This window comes from Sinohyriopsis cumingii, chromosome 6 (assembly GCF_028554795.1).
Source record: "Sinohyriopsis cumingii isolate HCF-2022 chromosome 6, ASM2855479v2, whole genome shotgun sequence".
NCBI lineage: Eukaryota > Metazoa > Mollusca > Bivalvia > Unionida > Unionidae > Sinohyriopsis > Sinohyriopsis cumingii.
The window spans coordinates 80,494,289-80,513,574 of record NC_142966.1 but is presented as its reverse complement, the minus strand read 5'-3'; the positions used below and the strand labels follow the sequence as shown (position 1 = coordinate 80,513,574).

At 34.3% G+C, this 19,286-nt stretch overlaps 1 protein-coding gene across 1 annotated transcript in view; it reads left to right on the top strand.

The window, feature by feature from the left end:
- The first annotated feature begins 772 nt into the window (after nucleotides 1-772).
- Nucleotides 773-19,286, top strand: part of LOC149797310 (uncharacterized) — a 60,199-nt gene continuing 41,685 nt past the window's right edge. The window contains exons 1-4 of the mRNA XM_089960744.1: nucleotides 773-936; nucleotides 11,790-11,865; nucleotides 16,944-17,046; nucleotides 17,813-18,031. Coding sequence (XP_089816870.1) covers nucleotides 16,994-17,046; nucleotides 17,813-18,031 — 272 coding nt within the window. The 5' untranslated portion in view covers nucleotides 773-936; nucleotides 11,790-11,865; nucleotides 16,944-16,993. The remainder of the gene's footprint in view (nucleotides 937-11,789; nucleotides 11,866-16,943; nucleotides 17,047-17,812; nucleotides 18,032-19,286) is intronic.

The following is a 19,286-nucleotide window of genomic DNA, read 5'->3' as shown; positions in this document are numbered from 1 at the left end:
TATCGAGTTTAGATGTGGAAAATATTAAATTTCACGCATAAAAAAGGGGGAAGAAATTTCAAATGCTGCTTTTCACATGATAATTAGAATGGTTTATTTTAACAAGTAAATATTAAAACGTTTTAAAGACATTTGATTTTGCACTACCGCTGCGCACCCTATATAGTCTTAAACATGATTCTGAAAATAGGAAACTTGAAAAAGCTTCCACAGAAAAAAATTCCCAACCCAATGTAAACCTGGTGTCCCATTTATGAGGCGCCGTAGCGGTCCAATGAAAAGGTTGTGGTTGAAATTTCGATGTCGTATGTCGAGAAATCCAATATCACGTGTTGGATCAACTAGCATGTCCTTAAAGTTCCATTTTCTAGGTCGAGATTTTAGAGTGTATCTGTTGAATTAAACAGTAGTTGTTGAAAGTTATATTTTCTATGTCGAGATTTTATATTGTGTCGTTTGAATTACACGGCGGTGGTTGAAATTTCAATGTCATATGTTGAGAATTCACGTATTGGTTCAAAAAGTTTATGTTGAAAGTTCTATTTCATATGTTGAGTATTTAGATTTCATCAGTTGAATTGCACAGCGCTGGTTGAAAATTCGATGTCCAAATGTCGAGTTTTTAGATTGTATCTTCTGAATTACACGGCGGTTGTTGAAATTGTAATGCTTTAAGTCGAGAGTTTCAATTTAACATGTTGATATTGGATGTCTCGACTTACAATATTGAAATTTCAACCGCAACTTCCTCATTGGACTAGCTTTTGTCCGCTACGGCGCCTCATATTTGCTATTAATAACAGTGATCGGTTTATCTGGTGAAATTTCCAAATGACATATGCTGTTGGTCGAGTCCTACCTAGAGAATACCAAATGATTCATAAACATGATTTGTATTGTACACCATTAATTAATTAGCATATCAGTGTTGGAAAGGTAAGACTTTTGTTTCCATCTTTTTTGTTTAATTAGACTAATTAAGTTTGGAATGAAGTTGATACATTCATTCACTGGCTACCATCCATATGGAGAAGGCATAATAAGTACCGATGTCGTGTAAGCATGCAAGAGAACCAAAAACAAAATAAATCAAGTTTAGCATAAAATATTTACTTGATCATCATAATTTGAAATATGTGCAATTTTCCAAATTGTAATGAGTAGCGCTCCTGCGTGTGAAATCATCAGCATCGATTAGTGCAATAGAAAAGTCTCGGCAAATTTTCATTTATTAATGTAATTTTGATACTCTCTCCATAATCGTATTCCTGAATTACGCACAACAAAGAGGGCAGATGAGTGAAAAAAGGAACGCTCAGCTACATTTATAAGGGCATTATTTTCCTTAAATGGCTGCCACTACTTAATTATAGAACTTGGGATTACCTGTTCTGTTCTATTTTAGAAGCTGTGTTAATGATAAACGTCACCATATAATAGTAAACAAAAGCCTCTGCACGGTACAGAACCAAGGGATTTCAGCATTATATCTGTTTAGACATTCTAAAAATAAAGCTAGATTAAATTAATATTTAAAAAACTCCATGTGATTTCCAACAGTTAAAGGAGTATCAAATGCCGTTTGTGTTAAGATGTGTGTGTGTGTGATTTAGATTTTTAGCGTAGCCCCGAGTGGCTGAGTGGTCTAAAGCACTCACTATTCCGGATCACTGTCATCTCACCTCTGTCGCTGGTTCTTCACGGGGTTTTCCGGGCTACTTCCTGCACCAGTCATACTGGCCGCCATGTATAGCGTATCTTGTGCTGAAAAATAGCGTTAAACCCGACAACAACAACAATTTTTCAGTCGTATCGCTACAGTTTTTTAGTGATGTCTAGCACTGGGAGATCATGCCACAGTTATGTAGTAAGATGTCCCACCCAGTCACATTATCCTGACACCAGGCCGACCAGTCCTAACACTAACCTATTAATGGTGAGCGCCAACCGAGGCAGCTGTTACTACCATTTTTGTAAGTCTTTGGTATGACTCGGCCGGGGATCGAACCCACGATCTCCCGCATCCGAGGCGGACGCTCTAACTACTAGGCCACTGGAGCGGTGTGTGTTAACATAAAAAGTCAACCAAATGACGCGTTAGAAATTGCAACTTATGCGATAAAACATACCTTTAATGCGTTAGAACTCATATTTAACGCATTTCACTGTTTTCAGAATGAATGGCAGCTTAGTAGTTAATTAACATACTACAAAAACACGTTCGGAAACTATTGATCGTTCTGTCGAATTCACAATGATATTAATTTTCAGCAGCATATAATCACGTGTAACCGGTTGGAATATCGTTCGGCCTTTTCAATGAAGTCGAGAATTAATCCCAGAAGTGTGTGTGTGTGTGTGTGTGTGTGTGTGATTTGGATTTTTAACATAGCTTTAACAATTTTTCAGTCATATCACTACGATGTCTCTAGTGTGGCAGTTTATAGTGATGCCTAGCACTGGGGCATCATGTCGCAGACATGTAGCATGATGTCCCACTCAGTCACATTATCCTGGCACCAGGCCGACACGTCCTAACACTAATCTCTTAATGCTGAGCGCCAAGCGAGGAAGCTGTTAGTACCATTTGTGTAAGTCGTTGGTAGGACTCGGCCTGTGATCGAACACACAACCTCCCGCATCCGAGGCGGAAGATCTAACCACTAGGCCACAGAAGCGGTCTAATCTCAGAAGTTGTAGGAATAAACATGAATTTGATCTATTTCGTGATTCGTCTTTGGCGGAGTGCACCACATGCATAAGGGCCGCTCTACAGATATTGTAAACTGTGAGTGTGACAGGTGTAAGGTGTACGGTGAAGTTGTTTACATTTGCAATATGCACAGTGGAGAGAATGTTGGCATTCGTCTGTGTTACTTCATGTACTGTTGCTGAAATGTCTTTCGTTATTGTACTTTTGGAAATTGTACATGATCTAAGCACGTGATTAACCAAAATGAGTGCTCCAATGTGCTCAAAAATTCAGCCCGAACTAGCATACATATTACACTATCGCAGCTGTTATTAAAATAGGGAAAACTAATTCTGACAGACTACACATTTCCAGCTTCTGAAAGTGCAATAAATAAATTACCAAATATACAAAATGTAAATAAACGTTATCTGCTCTTTTTTTTATTATACAATTTACTTCTTAAGTTCATTAGGTGAGAAACTATAGAGCTACATACCGTCGGAAAGCAGGCTGCTTCCCGCACATTCAGATCACTTCGTCCATTTTTGCATGACAACATTATGCATCGGACGCGTGTTGGCACAGTAATTTATAAAACATGATACTTTGTTATATTTCCGGAGGAGTCGTTCCACAGATATTGTGTACTTCTGACAGCTTGACAGGTGTAAGTCGATGTTTGCATCTGCAACAGACACAATGAAGAGATTGTTGGCATACCTAGTAGTAAAATTAAAAGGGTTTCTTGCTCAAACACATATTTTGTATTAGGACGACCACCAAATTACCATAAGACCTCAGACAGAAAAACAAACACGAAAACAACATTAACTCTATGACCTATCAAGGAAATCATCATCGTCAAACAAAATATGTGTTTGATCCAGAAACTCCCCCTATATCTTTTCTTCTGAGATTTTTACACCGCGATATTTCGGGATAATTTTAAAGTCTCATCGTTTTCTATCATACAACTTTCATCATTATGACGAAACAATTACAAGTTGATTTTACCGTTTGTAAGAGAACGAAGTTCTAACATTTTCATAACAGTTCCATGTGCAACTATCATTTTATCAACATAACATTTTTTTTTAGTTCATCATCAGTTGCGATCTTTGTGTACGTATCCTATGTTATCGGATTGTAAATATTGTCGATAGTTTTAGAAAGCGTGTCTGTGATTAAAGCAAATTTATCAAATAACTCAGAATCATCTTTACGAACAATAGACAACTTTATTTTGTTTCTGCTAAAACATGTACCATATTTCTCATTGTCAAGCGTAATTGTCATATGCTTACCACGGAAAAGAGTTCTTTTCATCTTTAACGTAGTGTCCTTTACATTAATATCTTCCATTATCTTTCATATATCACACAAAATTTTATAATTTTTATTTTTTGAAATTTACATAAAATTTACCGATTACTGTTTTTCGTATTTTACAACTCAGTTTGGTATTATATCGACGGGAAAATCATCTTGGCGTCGCAGTTCTTGTAGTAGATCCAACGTGATACACTTTTCATCTCTGTGATAAGCTTGAAGCTGGTTTAACATTTTATTATTAGTCGCTACTGCTATTTTACACGATGTACTTTTTGCTCGTATTTTGGCTCGATTTTTTTGTTTATTGCTGATAATAGGGATTTTCACGGTTAGTATCTCCCATTGAAAACAACAGAGGGCATCTCGGTGCAACTCCCGGATAGTTCAGTAAGTTAAGATGGCAGATGTAGATCAAGAAAATGTGGCAGACAGCTCACATTATGCAAGCAGGATCAATATCTTACTATCTTAAAAAGAAATTCTATCAATATTTGATCATTTGTTTTTTACATCTTTTATTTTTTTTTCTCACTAACTTGCGATGCTTCCAGCTTTCAAATATTCTCTGCCCATTTCAGAACTTCATTATCTTTCCATTACTACCTTATGCTCTAGTTTGTATTATTTGATTGTTCGAAAGTGTATCGCTGCGTAAAACGTTCTTACAATTTATCTCGCTTGAAGAATAGTGAAAATGTATTTATTTTGTACAGCTTAAATCATAGCAGTTATTGGAGGTTGAACGACAACGAGAAAACAAGTATAACTTCTTAAGGTTCTTTTATGATTGATTTAGAATGTTGCTTTTCTATTAATGTCCATTATATTTTTCATGAAATAACTAGATTTTTTTTCAAAATGCACAAATGTCAACCATGCTTGAACAGACAAGCGAACGTACGAGTCTCCTTGATGATTATTTTAATTTTATTTCCTTGAACGGTTGGAAATTTTAGAGTATACAATTTGGAGAAATATCGATGTTAGACACACTATGCATGTATAGGACATTTATGGCTCTCACTTATATGCCTGTCTGTCTGTATGTATGTATGTATGTATGTATATCTCCTTTTATCTGGTGCATGGGTATGTATATCCTCGAATGAATGTGTGTTCGCATACATATATTACGTAAACATACTTCTGGTTAAAAAGGAGTATAAAATGATGCTAAGATAGAGTGACTGATAGATAAAGACAACAAATATGAATATTTGTGAGTATCCATTTATTATTGACTTGCAGAGTATGTTCGTACAAGCAGTCTCTTTTTAAAATCACACTGTTTGCAATTGTACATCCGGTCACGTGGATCAATATTGATTTAAACGGCGAACCAAAGTAATATGACGGAATCTGTGAAATAATTGGATCTTTAGATTTACATATTTGATGCAAGGAAACTTAAACAGAATCAAACTAATTTTAAGAAGGCTGTTCTAGATGAATTTGCTGGTGACAATCAGAAATTTTGTCTAAAGATCCCAGCAAATTTGAGAGTTATTACGTGTCAGCATAAGTAAAGAAAAATCATGCTGAAAGTTATTGCATGTACCGTCCATACTTGATGTTTCAAAAGTCAAAAAGAAAATGAAGCAAAGAACAAACGTCATTGGGCATGTTATTTAATCTGAGTATTGGACGATATTTACACCCAAATATGAATAAATATTCCGTCTGCATTACTTACAATCCTTTATCGTTATGATAGCTAATGTTATTATTGCTTTATTAAGTTCCTCTGAAGACATTAAAAAGATCTGTTCCATTTTGTTAAAGAAAACTTTTCTGGTTTAAAATATTCAGCATTACAAATCTGCTGACCTATCGAATTCGTATTATAATTTTCTTATCGAACTTGTTTTATAACTTTCTTAACGCGTGTTATAAACGAACTATTAGCCTTGCGAAAGTAACCGAGAAAGAAGGATATATCAACATATGAAAAAATGCAAATTGTTGAGATTGTTTTCGTTAAAGTAACATAGCCAAAAATATGAAATAAATGTTTAAAATCGGAGAGCAAAGTGAAATGTTCCTACAAATGTATCTGAAATTATGGATAATGAATCAATATTATCAGGTATGGACAGTGTAATTAATTTAATTATTTGATATCATTTAAGTACGGAAAGTAAATATTATTTAATTATCTGATATAATGTAAGTATGGACACTGAATCTAATTATCTGATTTAATGTATACAATTATTCTCCTAGTATGAACGAAATAATTTTGACATGTATAATTGATTAATTGGTTTAAACCATAATGATCTGTAATACAGCTAAGATGCCTTCCTTTGTTGACCTTATGTTTCGCTAACGAAATGTAGAACGGTGAACTATTCGGAACTGAAATTTTTTGTAGGCATGCGCATTGGAGCTAAAGGAGGTAATTTTAGGCGCTACGATCAGTTGCTAGGTTGCAGCCGTGAAACCCCTTATACAATACTTGCTTTTGACAATTTTCAACAACATTGGATTTGCTGTTCCTCCTGTTGATGCTATTTCTGCCGCTGTTAACACAATCAGAATATAGTTAAGCACGCTAATTATTCTGCTGTAATATTTTCTGGCACGTCTGACGCAGTAAAGTTTTTTCTTTATGAAAGTATTTGTAGTACTTGATCGGCTCGTTTTTTTCGTTGTCAGAGAGAACTGATACAATATGATTGAAGTCGATTATTTCTTTATTTTGTAATTATGAAACTATTTCGGTAATTTTATTGATTAAAAGTAAACGTTTTTTCAGAAGCAGCTTCATCAACCAGAGCAATATTAACAGGATCAGCAAGAAAATTACTGTTGTTTTGTATATTTGATTTAATTTATATTTGATTCGATTTGATTGCTTGTTTGTTAGTTTTAATTGTTTCAATTACATTACATGTTATAGTAATGTAATTTTGTTTACTGAAATTTGACATTTTCCAGAAATTAGTTTGACCTGACTGTTTTTTCGTAAACGCCTATTATTAGAACTTTGTATCTTAATGCCGACCTAGTTCGTGACCTTGATTCAGAACTGGTAAGAGTTGAAGTAAACAACTTTTTTTAAAAAAATTTTATTGTCGGATTTATAGGATGGAATCGAGATTGTATTGGTGTACGTGACTTTAGACATGTGAATAGCCTCTATTGCGAAATTCTGGTTTTACCGGAATTGCGCAGTAGTCAGATTTAATAATGATGTATTAAGAAATAATTTTAGTCGAGCTTTCAAACACTTCGACGTCGAGGTGGTGTTTTTTTTCTGTTGTGACCAGTTGGAGTTAAATTTTAATTTTACTTCAAATTATTTGGAATCTAAGGTATTAATTTTTTTCTCCTGGGAATATTTAAGTGCCCATACAAAATTCTTTGACAAAGACATTTATTGAAATTTTATTCGGACTTCAAAACTGGATTATTATTTATTGTGGTTCAACGAAGAACTGTAGACACATCAGTACTATACTGTTACAGTATACGTCATCGCCTTCCATTTTGGATTTCGTCTGGACTCGAACTCAAATTCATTCGAATAGTTTATTTCTAGGGCTTCTAATGTTTAATTCATGGATTATTTTTGGAACTGATGCTTATAACCTAAGTTCTATTTCTCATGTTTACTTTGTTTCTAAGGAAGTAAATTTTTTGTTACATTTTACAAAGCTTGTTGTCTTCAACTTTTTCTTGTTACTATTTATGAGAGCCTAGATAATTCATTTCCCTAGAAAAACACTGTAAAAATTGAAAAAAAATAAGAGTTTATGGTTTTAAGAATCAAATCCAAATATAATTCACGAATAATCCATGAATTAAATTTTAGAAGTCCTAATAATAAAATGTTCTAATGAATTCAAGTTCGAGCCCCGACGAGATGGAAGACGATGACATATACTGTATCCTTTGTGGTGTGGTGAGGTCTACAGTTCTGTGTTATTCACAAACAATAAATCCGGTGTTTGAATTTATGAAATATCTTTGTCCAAGAATTCAGTGTTAGCACTCAAATTTTCCAGGAGAAATATTTATCCTTTAGTATCCAAATAATCTGAACAAAAAAAATTAAAATGTGATTCCCAAACTGGTCACAAAGAAACGAACACTTTGACATCAAGTGTTTTAAGCCCAAACTGAGAAATATCTCAATAAACAAGGTTTATACAGTAGCTTGAAACGCAAAACAGATTCCCGGATGTGGATCAACTCCAGAATTTTCGAGAAGTATTTACATCTAAAAGCACATAGACCCAGATGACCTTGACATAAACCAATCATTTTACTCCGAGAGTAAGATAAAATAAAGCTGTTTACTTGTCCCAGTTATTTCTGAAATCTATGTCGGGAACTGAAGTGTCAAGGTCAAACTATTTTCTGAAAAATATATCAAGTTCATAGTAAACAAAACTACAGTATTTTGACAAATAATGTAATTAAAAAAGATTTTAAAACTTACGAGGTGTTCAGCATCGCTGTAAGTCTTAATCTTTGACTCAATATCATTTACTTTTTTAATGCGTTTATTTGAAAAACAGTATTTTTTTAAATCGCTATTCGTCAGAGAATGTACTAATATCAGATATGCTGTCGCCAGTGAATTGTCATCATCATGAGAATCTGCAACCTCGAATATTTTTTTAAAATTCAGGATAGTTCATGCCTAACTCACGAAATATAGGACGTTTAGCAAAACTTTCCCTTATTCTGCGATTTTTTGTTAGTCTATTTTTCTTTGTTTCAGCTAGTTCGTTAACTTCATCGTGAACCTTCTTTATTCATCCATGTTCTGGTTTCTTACCACCATGAAATTCTTTTTAATAAGCTTATATTTGTTAATCATCATATAATTTTCTTTTTAATCTCATATATCATATTTGTCAGCAATGACTCAACTTTTAATCGCTGTTCCTCACAATTTCTTGATGACAGTACTTACTAATGATATCAAATTCTTTTATCGTTTTTTTTTAGCTGTGGGTCTCTCATTCCTGCAACTATAACAAAATTGTCTTCATTTTCAGTTAAGTCAGATGATTCGAGTGTTAAACGTTTCATTCTAGTAATTTTATTTGTTCCTCGAGCCTCGTTAGCGCTTTCAGGATCTAGCTGATCAAGATCAGCTATTGTTATTTCTGTTTTAGGATCACATATAGCGCTGTATAATTCTTTTCTCAACTCTGATCGATGGTGGGTCTGATGAGATCATTTATGACATTATAAACTACATCTACAGTAAATCATCAATCGCATAAAACTGAAACATTGTAGGACCCGGGTAAGGACTTTCTACGTTCATGACATATATTCGAAAGTAAAGATATTTATGAACAGTATTAGCACCAGCGATTATGAATTGCTGACTCGTTGTTATATAAACATCTGTCGCGTTGTAAAACGTTGTCCATGATGAATTATCTGTTGATCCCTCTAATATCCAGTTGTATATGCGCCAGACATTGACATTTAGTCGCCCTCGTAGCTGAAATTTCCACACAGCAACAGCTGCTGAGGATTGCACTTTGAGCCAAAAGTTACTTGTTTCTCCGTTAGTTGTCCACTCAGGACCACCAGATATAGCGTTAGTTTCCGAGATACTGTGTTGAAGCACTTGCAACAAAATCCAAGCGATTATCAGTCGTGTCACTTAGACGTGGAATATAACCAACATTAGTACGAGCTTGTTTTGCACTACCAACAAAACAACAATATCCACTTACTGCTTATTTGTCAGATCAGATGCAGCAACTGGAACATACGTTTTTTTATATTTGCGACCTTTTCGATAGTTCCTGTTATTGTACCACCTGTCTTTTAACGTAAAGTGCATCTGCAGCTGAATACGATGCGTCAACATACTGCTTATTTGTCAAATCAGATACAGCAACATATACATACGTGAATGTTATCTTGGTCGATCCCATATTGAGTATGCCTGTCATTGTGTCGCCTGATTTTAAAACTCAAGGCGAAGTATTTCCAGTAATCATATCCGTCGACGTAATTTTTATTTATTAAATCTGAAACCGCTGATGGGATTGCAGTTGATGTTATCTTGTTAACTCCCATATCAAGATTACCTGTCATAGTATCAGCAGATATTACTACAAAATTTTGTCTTACAAATTTTGTCTTACAAATTTTTACATGTACTATCTAGCTATCCTTGGACAGCGGGGTATTATCGAGTTGAATATTATATATACTTTAACACCCATACCTATAGACCCTGTCATTCCTCCCCGCTAAGGTTTAAGTACGCTGCTAAAGATCCTTTTAATTGATCGTAAGATGCATGCATCTGATACTCCACTCGGGAGAAAGTCTGTTCGTAGTCTTGTTATCTTACCACCGTTGGTAATTGTAATAGTACCTGGTATTATATCACCAGTTTTATTTTTGTATTTGTTACCGTGTTAAGCTTATTGACACTTACCGCTTGACTAATGTTTTGTTTAGATGGTGAACAAGATATTTCTAAGTTTATAATTTTCTTACCTGTCATATTTATGTACCTGTCATTTTTCCTCCGGTAAGTGGAAGTTTATATGATACTGCTGTGGTTAGCTGCTTATAACTAACAACATGTGGGTTATCAGCACTTACGAGCGTATATGTTGTTTGCAGATTTGTTATCTTATTTCCTGTCATGTTAATGTTACCCGTCATTGTGCCGCCACTCAACGATAACTTTTTGCTTTCTAATGTTGTTAGTTGATCGTAACTTACAGCTTGTGTGTTGTCAGCGCTGGAGTTGCTTAGCGGATACGCTGTTTCTAAGTTTATTATCTGCCTACCCGACATATTGAGGTTGCCAAACATTGTATCGCCGGTTCGCTTAACATAGTTTGTTAGATCAGTTGTCGATGATGATGGAGCTGAGCTTGCGATGCTGCTGATAAGAGTACCAAATTTTATAAAGTAGCTCATGTTATGGTAATTATTGCTGACAAAAATTTATGTTACTTTGTTATGGAATAAGCATAATAAACTTTGACACAGAAAATGGGCTGTCTCAAAAATATAACAAGGGTCTACCCAATTGTCATTATCTGATAGAGGGACGATCTGACTCTGGTAAGACTAATCTACTAATGGATTTAATACTCAACGACAACTTGAACTATGATGAAGTTTTTATTGATACAATAACATGACAAGGACAAGTATCAGCTGTTACCAGATTACAATGATAAACTTAAGAATGAACTTGGTGTCAGTGACGATATATTTATTGAAGGATATCGCCATGATAATATACCTGTCAATGACTTGGATGATAACGAGCGTAAGATTAGTGTATTTGATAATATATCTATGGAAGATAGTGAGATTGATAAGATCAAATAATATTTCTCATTGTCACGAAAAAAAAAAACAAAACAACACGTTGCAACGCTATTTTTCTTGCACAAGGTTTTTTTAAACTTTGATCGTTTGATCAGAAGAAATACAGATTTTTTTCGTTACTATTTGGTGAACTTGACAACACCGACATACAAAATATCGCACGAGAACAATGCGGTAGTGTTACCAAGGAAAAATGTGATGATTTTTATTTTTAGGCTACGAGAGTTAAGCACGATTTTTTTATTGTTTGATCGTTTCGCGGTAAACAACGATAACATATTTCGATGTAGCAAAGACAGATTTTTATGTTGAGATAAAAAATGTCTTGCGGAAAAGAGATATTAAAGAAGATTATCGACATCAGAGAAAGAACCAAATTTTTTTTTTTTTTTTTTTTTTAATATTTTTTATTTGTTTTTTTTAGAGAAGGACGATTTGGACAACAACAGACCGCAGAAGAAACTATAAGACTTTCAAACCTGTAAATGAGTCTCTGTTAGGTAAGAAATATGACATACCAAAAGCGTCAACAGAAGATCTATAAAAATTAAAAGAAAAGGGTTTATTTGGTCTTCTTGAGTTAAAGACACAAAAATCTGCCGAGCAAATACTAGAAAAAGTTGATACACAACAGGAAATAATTACAAAATTTTGAGAAAACCTAAAATCTGAGGGAAAAAAGCTACTCTTAAAAAGAATATTTGGCAAGATTACGGATAATGAGTATAACGATTTTAACCATAAAAGTTTTAGATTTAAAAGTATTGAAATTAAGAAATAGAGTGACGATGAGGTTGCGAAGATTATCAAAGAACTAGATAATTTTATTGCTGAAGGTAATGAAGCTTAATAAAAACAACGAAAGATATAGAACAAGCAAAACAGTTACATAAAATATTTAGAGAAAAAAGCTGTTGCCGACTGTTACTCTTATGTTACTAAAATATATGAGAAATTAAGTTTAATCCGAGCACCAGGATCAATACAATTGCAAAAGATCTTGATAATAAAAGATTTGAGAAATTGAGTACAGAAAAAAAGAAAGAATGAATGAATAAAGAACAAGAAAGAAACTAATTTGAAGAAGTATAACAAGAAAAAAGTCGGATTATGATTAAGCGCAAAGAAAAGTACAACAATCTTACAAACAGGAATATACTGTGGATGAAAGAGAAACATCGGGATATCGTATTAAGATATTTTAATCAAACTGCGAGCTAGGAGATCGACTTCTATTACTGATCTAGGATAAAGAAACTGGCAATAAAGGTATGAATATCGATAATGAAATTATTGCTCTGCAGGACAAGTTAAGGTCGCTTAGTTTATTAATCTCCTATGAATATACTGTGCTTTGTAAAGATTTGTTATAATCAACATTAGCACAGATCAAAAGCGGATTTGTCTGCGATAATTGATAATGCAAACTACGTTGCTGTTAGAATCGTCACAGACATCCAACGGCAGCGCAAATTTTACTGTAACATATAACCCAATACTCGTACAAGATGCAGCCAACATGTATTAAATAGGTCTAATATCATCTACGATGTGGCGCAGCATTTTTGATATAAACTAAATGTGAACGACGATTTTAGCTTTCAACAAGGTTTGGCGTTGGTAAATTTTAAGATTAGTTCGGGCGCTTATAATGTGACAGCTATAAATAAGGTTGCAAAATTTTCAATAACAGAAAATAGCGGAACCACTGATGATATTTTATTTGAGCCAAATTACAACACACTGCGAGCCAGAATAGCAATAAAAAATAATATGATCGTTGATTTTAGTTCACCAACGAGTATCGGTTCGTTGTTAGGTTTTAATGAACAACATATACAGATGGAAGATATGAAGGTGAAAAACCTGTTTACATAATAGATGTCAATACTATCCTCGTAAACTGCCCTATCGCTCAAGTGTCTTGTTCATCTAAAGGAGCTCGTGGTCAAACAATATGCAGTTTTTCGCCAGATGTGTTACCAGGCTCGCTAATGCAAATAACCCGTGGCAGATAATATACTACCGTTTGAACAGCAGATTAACACAATGAAGATTCAATTGACCCATCAAAGTTACAGGCAACTTGATCTTAACAACGAGGCTCTAACATACTACCTACATCTGAGACAGATCGTACAAAATTGGTATTACTGTCAAACATAATGATGAACAAGTTGACGAATAGAAAAATATATCAAAAAAGATAATCGGAGATAATATATTCGAGAGTATTTTTTCAAAATTATCTAACATGGAACTGGTCTACAACACAGCTAGCTCCGGTTGCGTTAGATGCGTCTATAGCGTTTGCCACCAGAGATGCATCAGCTGCTGGAAAACATTTTCATATTCATAAATATTCAGTACGGCTTGTCGCACATTCTGTAACTAACTCAGCTACATCAAAATTGTTCAATCAAAAAATAAAATTTCAGTATATCAAGTAAAGTAACATATTTTTTCAGTAACAGCTAATTGCCGAAATGTCACTTCTACTCAGTATTTAGACATTGTCACGGTCATGTCAAGCCCCTAAAAGTACATATGCGCTAAAAATAACACGCAGGGTTTTCCATATGAGGTCACATGGTTGACTGCGCTAAATACCTATGCGCTATTAATAACTCGTTGGGATTTACATGGTAATAATCGATAATTGTACACTTGTTAGAGAAATGTGCCTATTACGTTAAATATAAATACTTGATAAATAAATTATGCGATCTAACTACGTGTGTATGTTTAATGTATGTTCAGTAAGCGCATATGCTCATATAAATTATTTTATCGTATATTCTTAACTGAGACAGTGGCGGAAGTGGTAGAGCGTGCAGTCAAACTTTCGATCGACAAGTGGTAAATACTTCATGGGTTCGGGTTATAAAACGCGATAAACATATTGTCAGCGTCTCCGACAGATGCTATAATAGTGGTGGATAACAGAGATGCACTGAAAAAAGACGAAATATCGCTGAATCGGTACATGTAAGCTGAAAAAAATAAAACTAAACCAGGTGCACTTACCTGGGCCTCTTTGAAACCCAATTAGGATGTTAATTATTAAGCACCCGGGTTTCACTTAGGGGTGTATGTACTTGATTACAAGTTAACAAACTGAAAACACTGTTTCGCACTTAGCAATCCAACAACTGCAATGGGAACAAAAATGTAAAACGAAAAATATAACAATTACACAAGCTTCAACAGATATTCAACGTCATTCAGCCTAGACGCAGGCACTTCCTCTTGCTATATTTGTTTTGAGGTAAGATTACAGTATGGTGGTACTGTTAGTTTCGCATAAAATTTTGATCTTTGGCGAGAATTTTTTTTGTCTATTGTTCATAAAAGCGTCTGATTCCACAATAGAGGTTTTATTGATGGGTAACAAAAATGTGTCTTGCCGCCATTATCGATAGCAATGAACCCAATTTTTAAATGATTTTTTTTTTGCAACTTACCTTTGAAGTCCAGGAGGTCAAAATGACCAAGCGGAGCGAGCAGTTTTTTGATAGATGCCAATCTGAAGTAAGGCCAAGCTACATACTCTAAATACCCCAAAAAGAATGAGAATTAAATGTTCTTTCAACAATACATAAAATATACTCGGCCCTTTCAAATAGCTAGGATAACCAATGAGCAAAACTCAGTACATTCTTTCTGTTAAAATTTTACCTTTGCAAAGTACGAAATTCAAGAGCCACCAAAAGGTCGACCGCAATCTATTTGAACCATATCGGCTATTTCTACAATTTTATGGTCTGTATTATTGACCGAGAAGTTATGAATGAAAAAAAAAATTCAGTTCGATGCATTCGTAACTTCGGGGTTTCGTAAATAGCAGAGGTCGTCCCAATGACACCTTCAGAAAATTCAAAAAACTTCACAAGTTCCAGTCTTTTTTTGAAAACCGATCACTTCTGTTTTTTGCATTATTGGATTGCATGTAAGATTTACTTGCCTCCAAAACTGAAGAGCTGACAGCGTGCAAATATACTTACCCCCATAACTAAAGATTTGATAATGGAAGTGCTCCAGAAATTATGGACGTTTTTATAAAACCACATGTTAACACATTCTTACGAAGAATTTTGCTTAGTTTGATTATAATCACGGCATATATTCAATGACCTTAGCAAGTCATGAAAATAAACAAAGTAGTGGAGCCAAATGTTTGGAGCTATTTTGTTACTCTTAACATACCGACTTGTCCTCAGAGATGGTTGGCGTTGGGTGAATATTCAAAATTAGATAGTAAATTGTCAGATAGTATTTAACGTCTACTGCGCAGATTGAAAATTCAAACTACGGTCCTTAGGATTTACTTCAAAGTTGCGAATGGGCGCTCCACTGTAACATGTGAACAATAGTAGTATATTTCTTAATTGCAGTGAATTATATCAAACCTTTTTTATCAACAGAAAAGGCCGAGGATGTTCTGATTGTTTGCGTGATATGCAAATGTTAGATTGTTAATTTTATTTGCTTGTGCTTTAATTCATTCCTTTCGTTTGAAGTCTTCATCTTTTCATTTTTCAGAATACACAATTTCATTTTGTTCGAGTCATGCTTATATTAAGGTTTTCTGATTGAGACCGGAACGTTTTATAGTGCGTACATATCCAGAAACCAGACCCGTCACTAACACAACCAAAAACAAATCAGCATACTTGTTAGTTTTTGTCCTACTGCACCAGCAATCAATGCACGAGGCATTGGTCACGCCAAATGCTTGTTATTCCCGATCAACCCGTCCACCAAAGTGCAAGGTATTCCAGGTGACCTTTGATGGCATAAACTCTAAAGAGAACGTCTTATTTCCTCGACAGTTAAGAAATACAGTGACCATCGGTATTAATGGTATCAAAGGAAAAAAAAGAGTCTTAAAAACACATACATTTCTAATGATACGAAGGTACTCAAATCAATTAACCATTAATAATACCTTTTTATGACTATGAGGAGGAGGACATCACTATTATTATTATTATTATTATAAATTCTCTCTCCGTTTTTGTATGCCTGAAAATTGCCAACAGACAGTCTTTCTATATTCGTGCGTGGAAGTATCTGGTTACAATTGTGATGGAGAAACATGTTTAGATTATTTGAACTCTGTAATCTATTTGACAGGCTATGAAAACAAAACCTGAAGCAGCCTGCTCAGTTTTTGTCGTCTGAACTACCTTTGTAATGTGACCACACAAATCATAGAGGCTCTGTGGTTTTTAGTAATCGGTTATTTTAATAATTTCTTCCGCTCACTTCTCACATATTTTGATCGAAATTTCTCAAGAGAGATTACGACCCTGGAAATAAACAACGTTGTTTGAATTTCTCATGTCATAATTTACTATATCTTGTGCATAGAACAATTTTCAATTATCCAAAGAATTTGTTTCATGAAGATATGTGGATAGACTATGTACGAATTAGCAAAACTCGCTGATTTCAAAGACTTAAGTTAATTGAAATGTTTTCAATGTCTTTTTTGTGATATGCCTTCCAAAAATGACTGACACATTTGAAGTTGGTTCCACTGGAATGTACTGTTTCTCTTTTTCTTGCACATCAGATAATCGAGAAGGGACAAGAAGGAAATACTTCTGTTAACAACAGTCTACGATGTGTCGGGAAACGGATCTATTAAGCTGCTCCTTTGTCGAGCCTTCTAAACGGTGAGAGCTTTCAAACTTTCCATTTTGTCAGAGGTAGCTAAAGAGACGATACCGTCTTACCGGACATCTGAAAGGCAATTCATACTAGTGTCTGGACCTCTTTATGAAAGTACTTAAACTTTTTCGTGAGTGTAAAAGTACTTAATGATAAAATTACATGCATTTTCACTGCTTTGGTTGTTTATGTTTTAGTGTCTTAAAGTGAGATCTAATCTACACTGCGGTAGAAAATTATAGTACCGATACGTTTGAAATGTAATTTGGGTCCACTTAATATCCAAAGATGAAGCAAAAGCGATCTTTCTATTATATCATTTCATAATTTATTATAATTCATCATCCATCATTATTGAGTTTTATTCACATGTTCTACGTCCGATGCGAAATTCAGTTCCTAACAATATCCCTAACTAAACAGAAACTCACTCTTTTCATTACGTATTTAATACATGCGATATTCATTTTCACAGAACTCTAATTTGCTGAGCTGAAAACAAAGATGGTAACAATAAAAGACTCATAAAATAAATACTATGGTCAGGAATATTTCGCGACTAAAACGTATACCCGCCGATACACTTCGAGTTATCTCATGTAGACTCTGCCTCCTTATCGAATAACCTGGTTTGCAATTTTTAAAATATATCCTTTCCTATCTGTGTTAAACATATATTTGATGTGGATTTTTGAAGAAAAAAAAAACTGTCTTTAAGTAAATTCAGATGGCAAGAGACGGTTTATAATATTATAGCCTTTACAATTTTAGTGACGCCGAATATATATATTCGCCATGTACCACGTTGGACGACAAGATGGCCAAAGAGAATGTAGTTGCAGTTAGAGGTTTGGGTTGCCGTTTTCCAGGTGCAGATGACAAGGGTATATTTTGGACACTTCTGCAAAATGAAGAGAATGATACTCTTTATCTCAAAGACAATCATCTAGGATTCGATTTTTTATGCTATACAGCAGGACTGGTACAAAGGTAACTCTTAGTTCTTTTGATATACGTAAAGCCAATATATAATTAATCGCGGTTATTTCTAAAATATACACCGGGTCATTAAAGAGATTAATTCACTAGAGTAGAATATAGATTAACAATGCTGGGCCATTCATATTTGTTTTGTTTTCCTTTTTGTTTTTGTTTTCGTTTGTTATTTACCTCTTGAGAACATTAAATTTAAACAAACAATAGCCCAGCAAGAAGAGGATCTGTCCCAAAGGTACAACACAGTACTGATGGTGGACTTTTGAAAACTAAAATTAAGAATCTCTTGTCAACTGATATATTTTTGTATTACTATCTCATATAGTGATCGAAACATTTAAATCAAGCTGAATTATTTTTAGTTTACTGGATTACGAAGTGAATTAATAAATTCAGTTTGTTTTTGCTGTGACAACTCTCTGATCAAAAGCGAAATAACAGAAAGAAACAAAACCAAAAAGATTTGTAAAACTTAACAAATAATTTAATTGTCAAAGTTATAAATGAAAATGTGAAAAGAACTTAGAGTATTATGAAGGTAATAACAAATTTTCCAAAATATGTTCTAATAAAGGTCCAAAAGAATGAAAAGTTTCGAATAAATTTCAGAACCGGAAATGCACTGGGCCGCCAAGAATCATGAAGTTATCAAAATGGCGTTGTCTAGAACTACTTTGAATAATTCACAATAGTTCCAGAGTAATATTTCAGCCCAAAAAGAATGACCAATTTCTGTTCCCACTGAACTGTCCAAACAAATGCTTTTAATTTCAAATAATATCTAAGTACAACATACAACAAGTCTGCAGACTTACAACAAGAACACAAGAAATAAGAATGACTCCAAAATATGAATGAATCTGATTGCTCGGCTCTCTTCTTATATGCACTTTCTATTACCATTGGATTTCACTGCATACCCCACGTGACGGATCATACTACTCATTCTAGTGTGATTTGTGTGTGATTTGAATTTTTAACGTAGCTTCAACAATTGTCTAGTCATATCGCTACAATGTCTGGAGTGTGGAAGTTTATGGTGGTGTCTAGCACTGGAGCATCCATCTTCGCTAGCCAAGCTTCCGATGTGATAACCCTATCTACATCTTGGCGTATTGTGCAAATATTTATGTGCTTCGGGTCTGTGAATTTCATTGAATGTGGCGGGAAGCCACCGCATCCAAACAAAATTACGTTGTTCAAATTTGAACACTGTTCCTACTTGACCGAGACAAGGGTAGTGCACAAC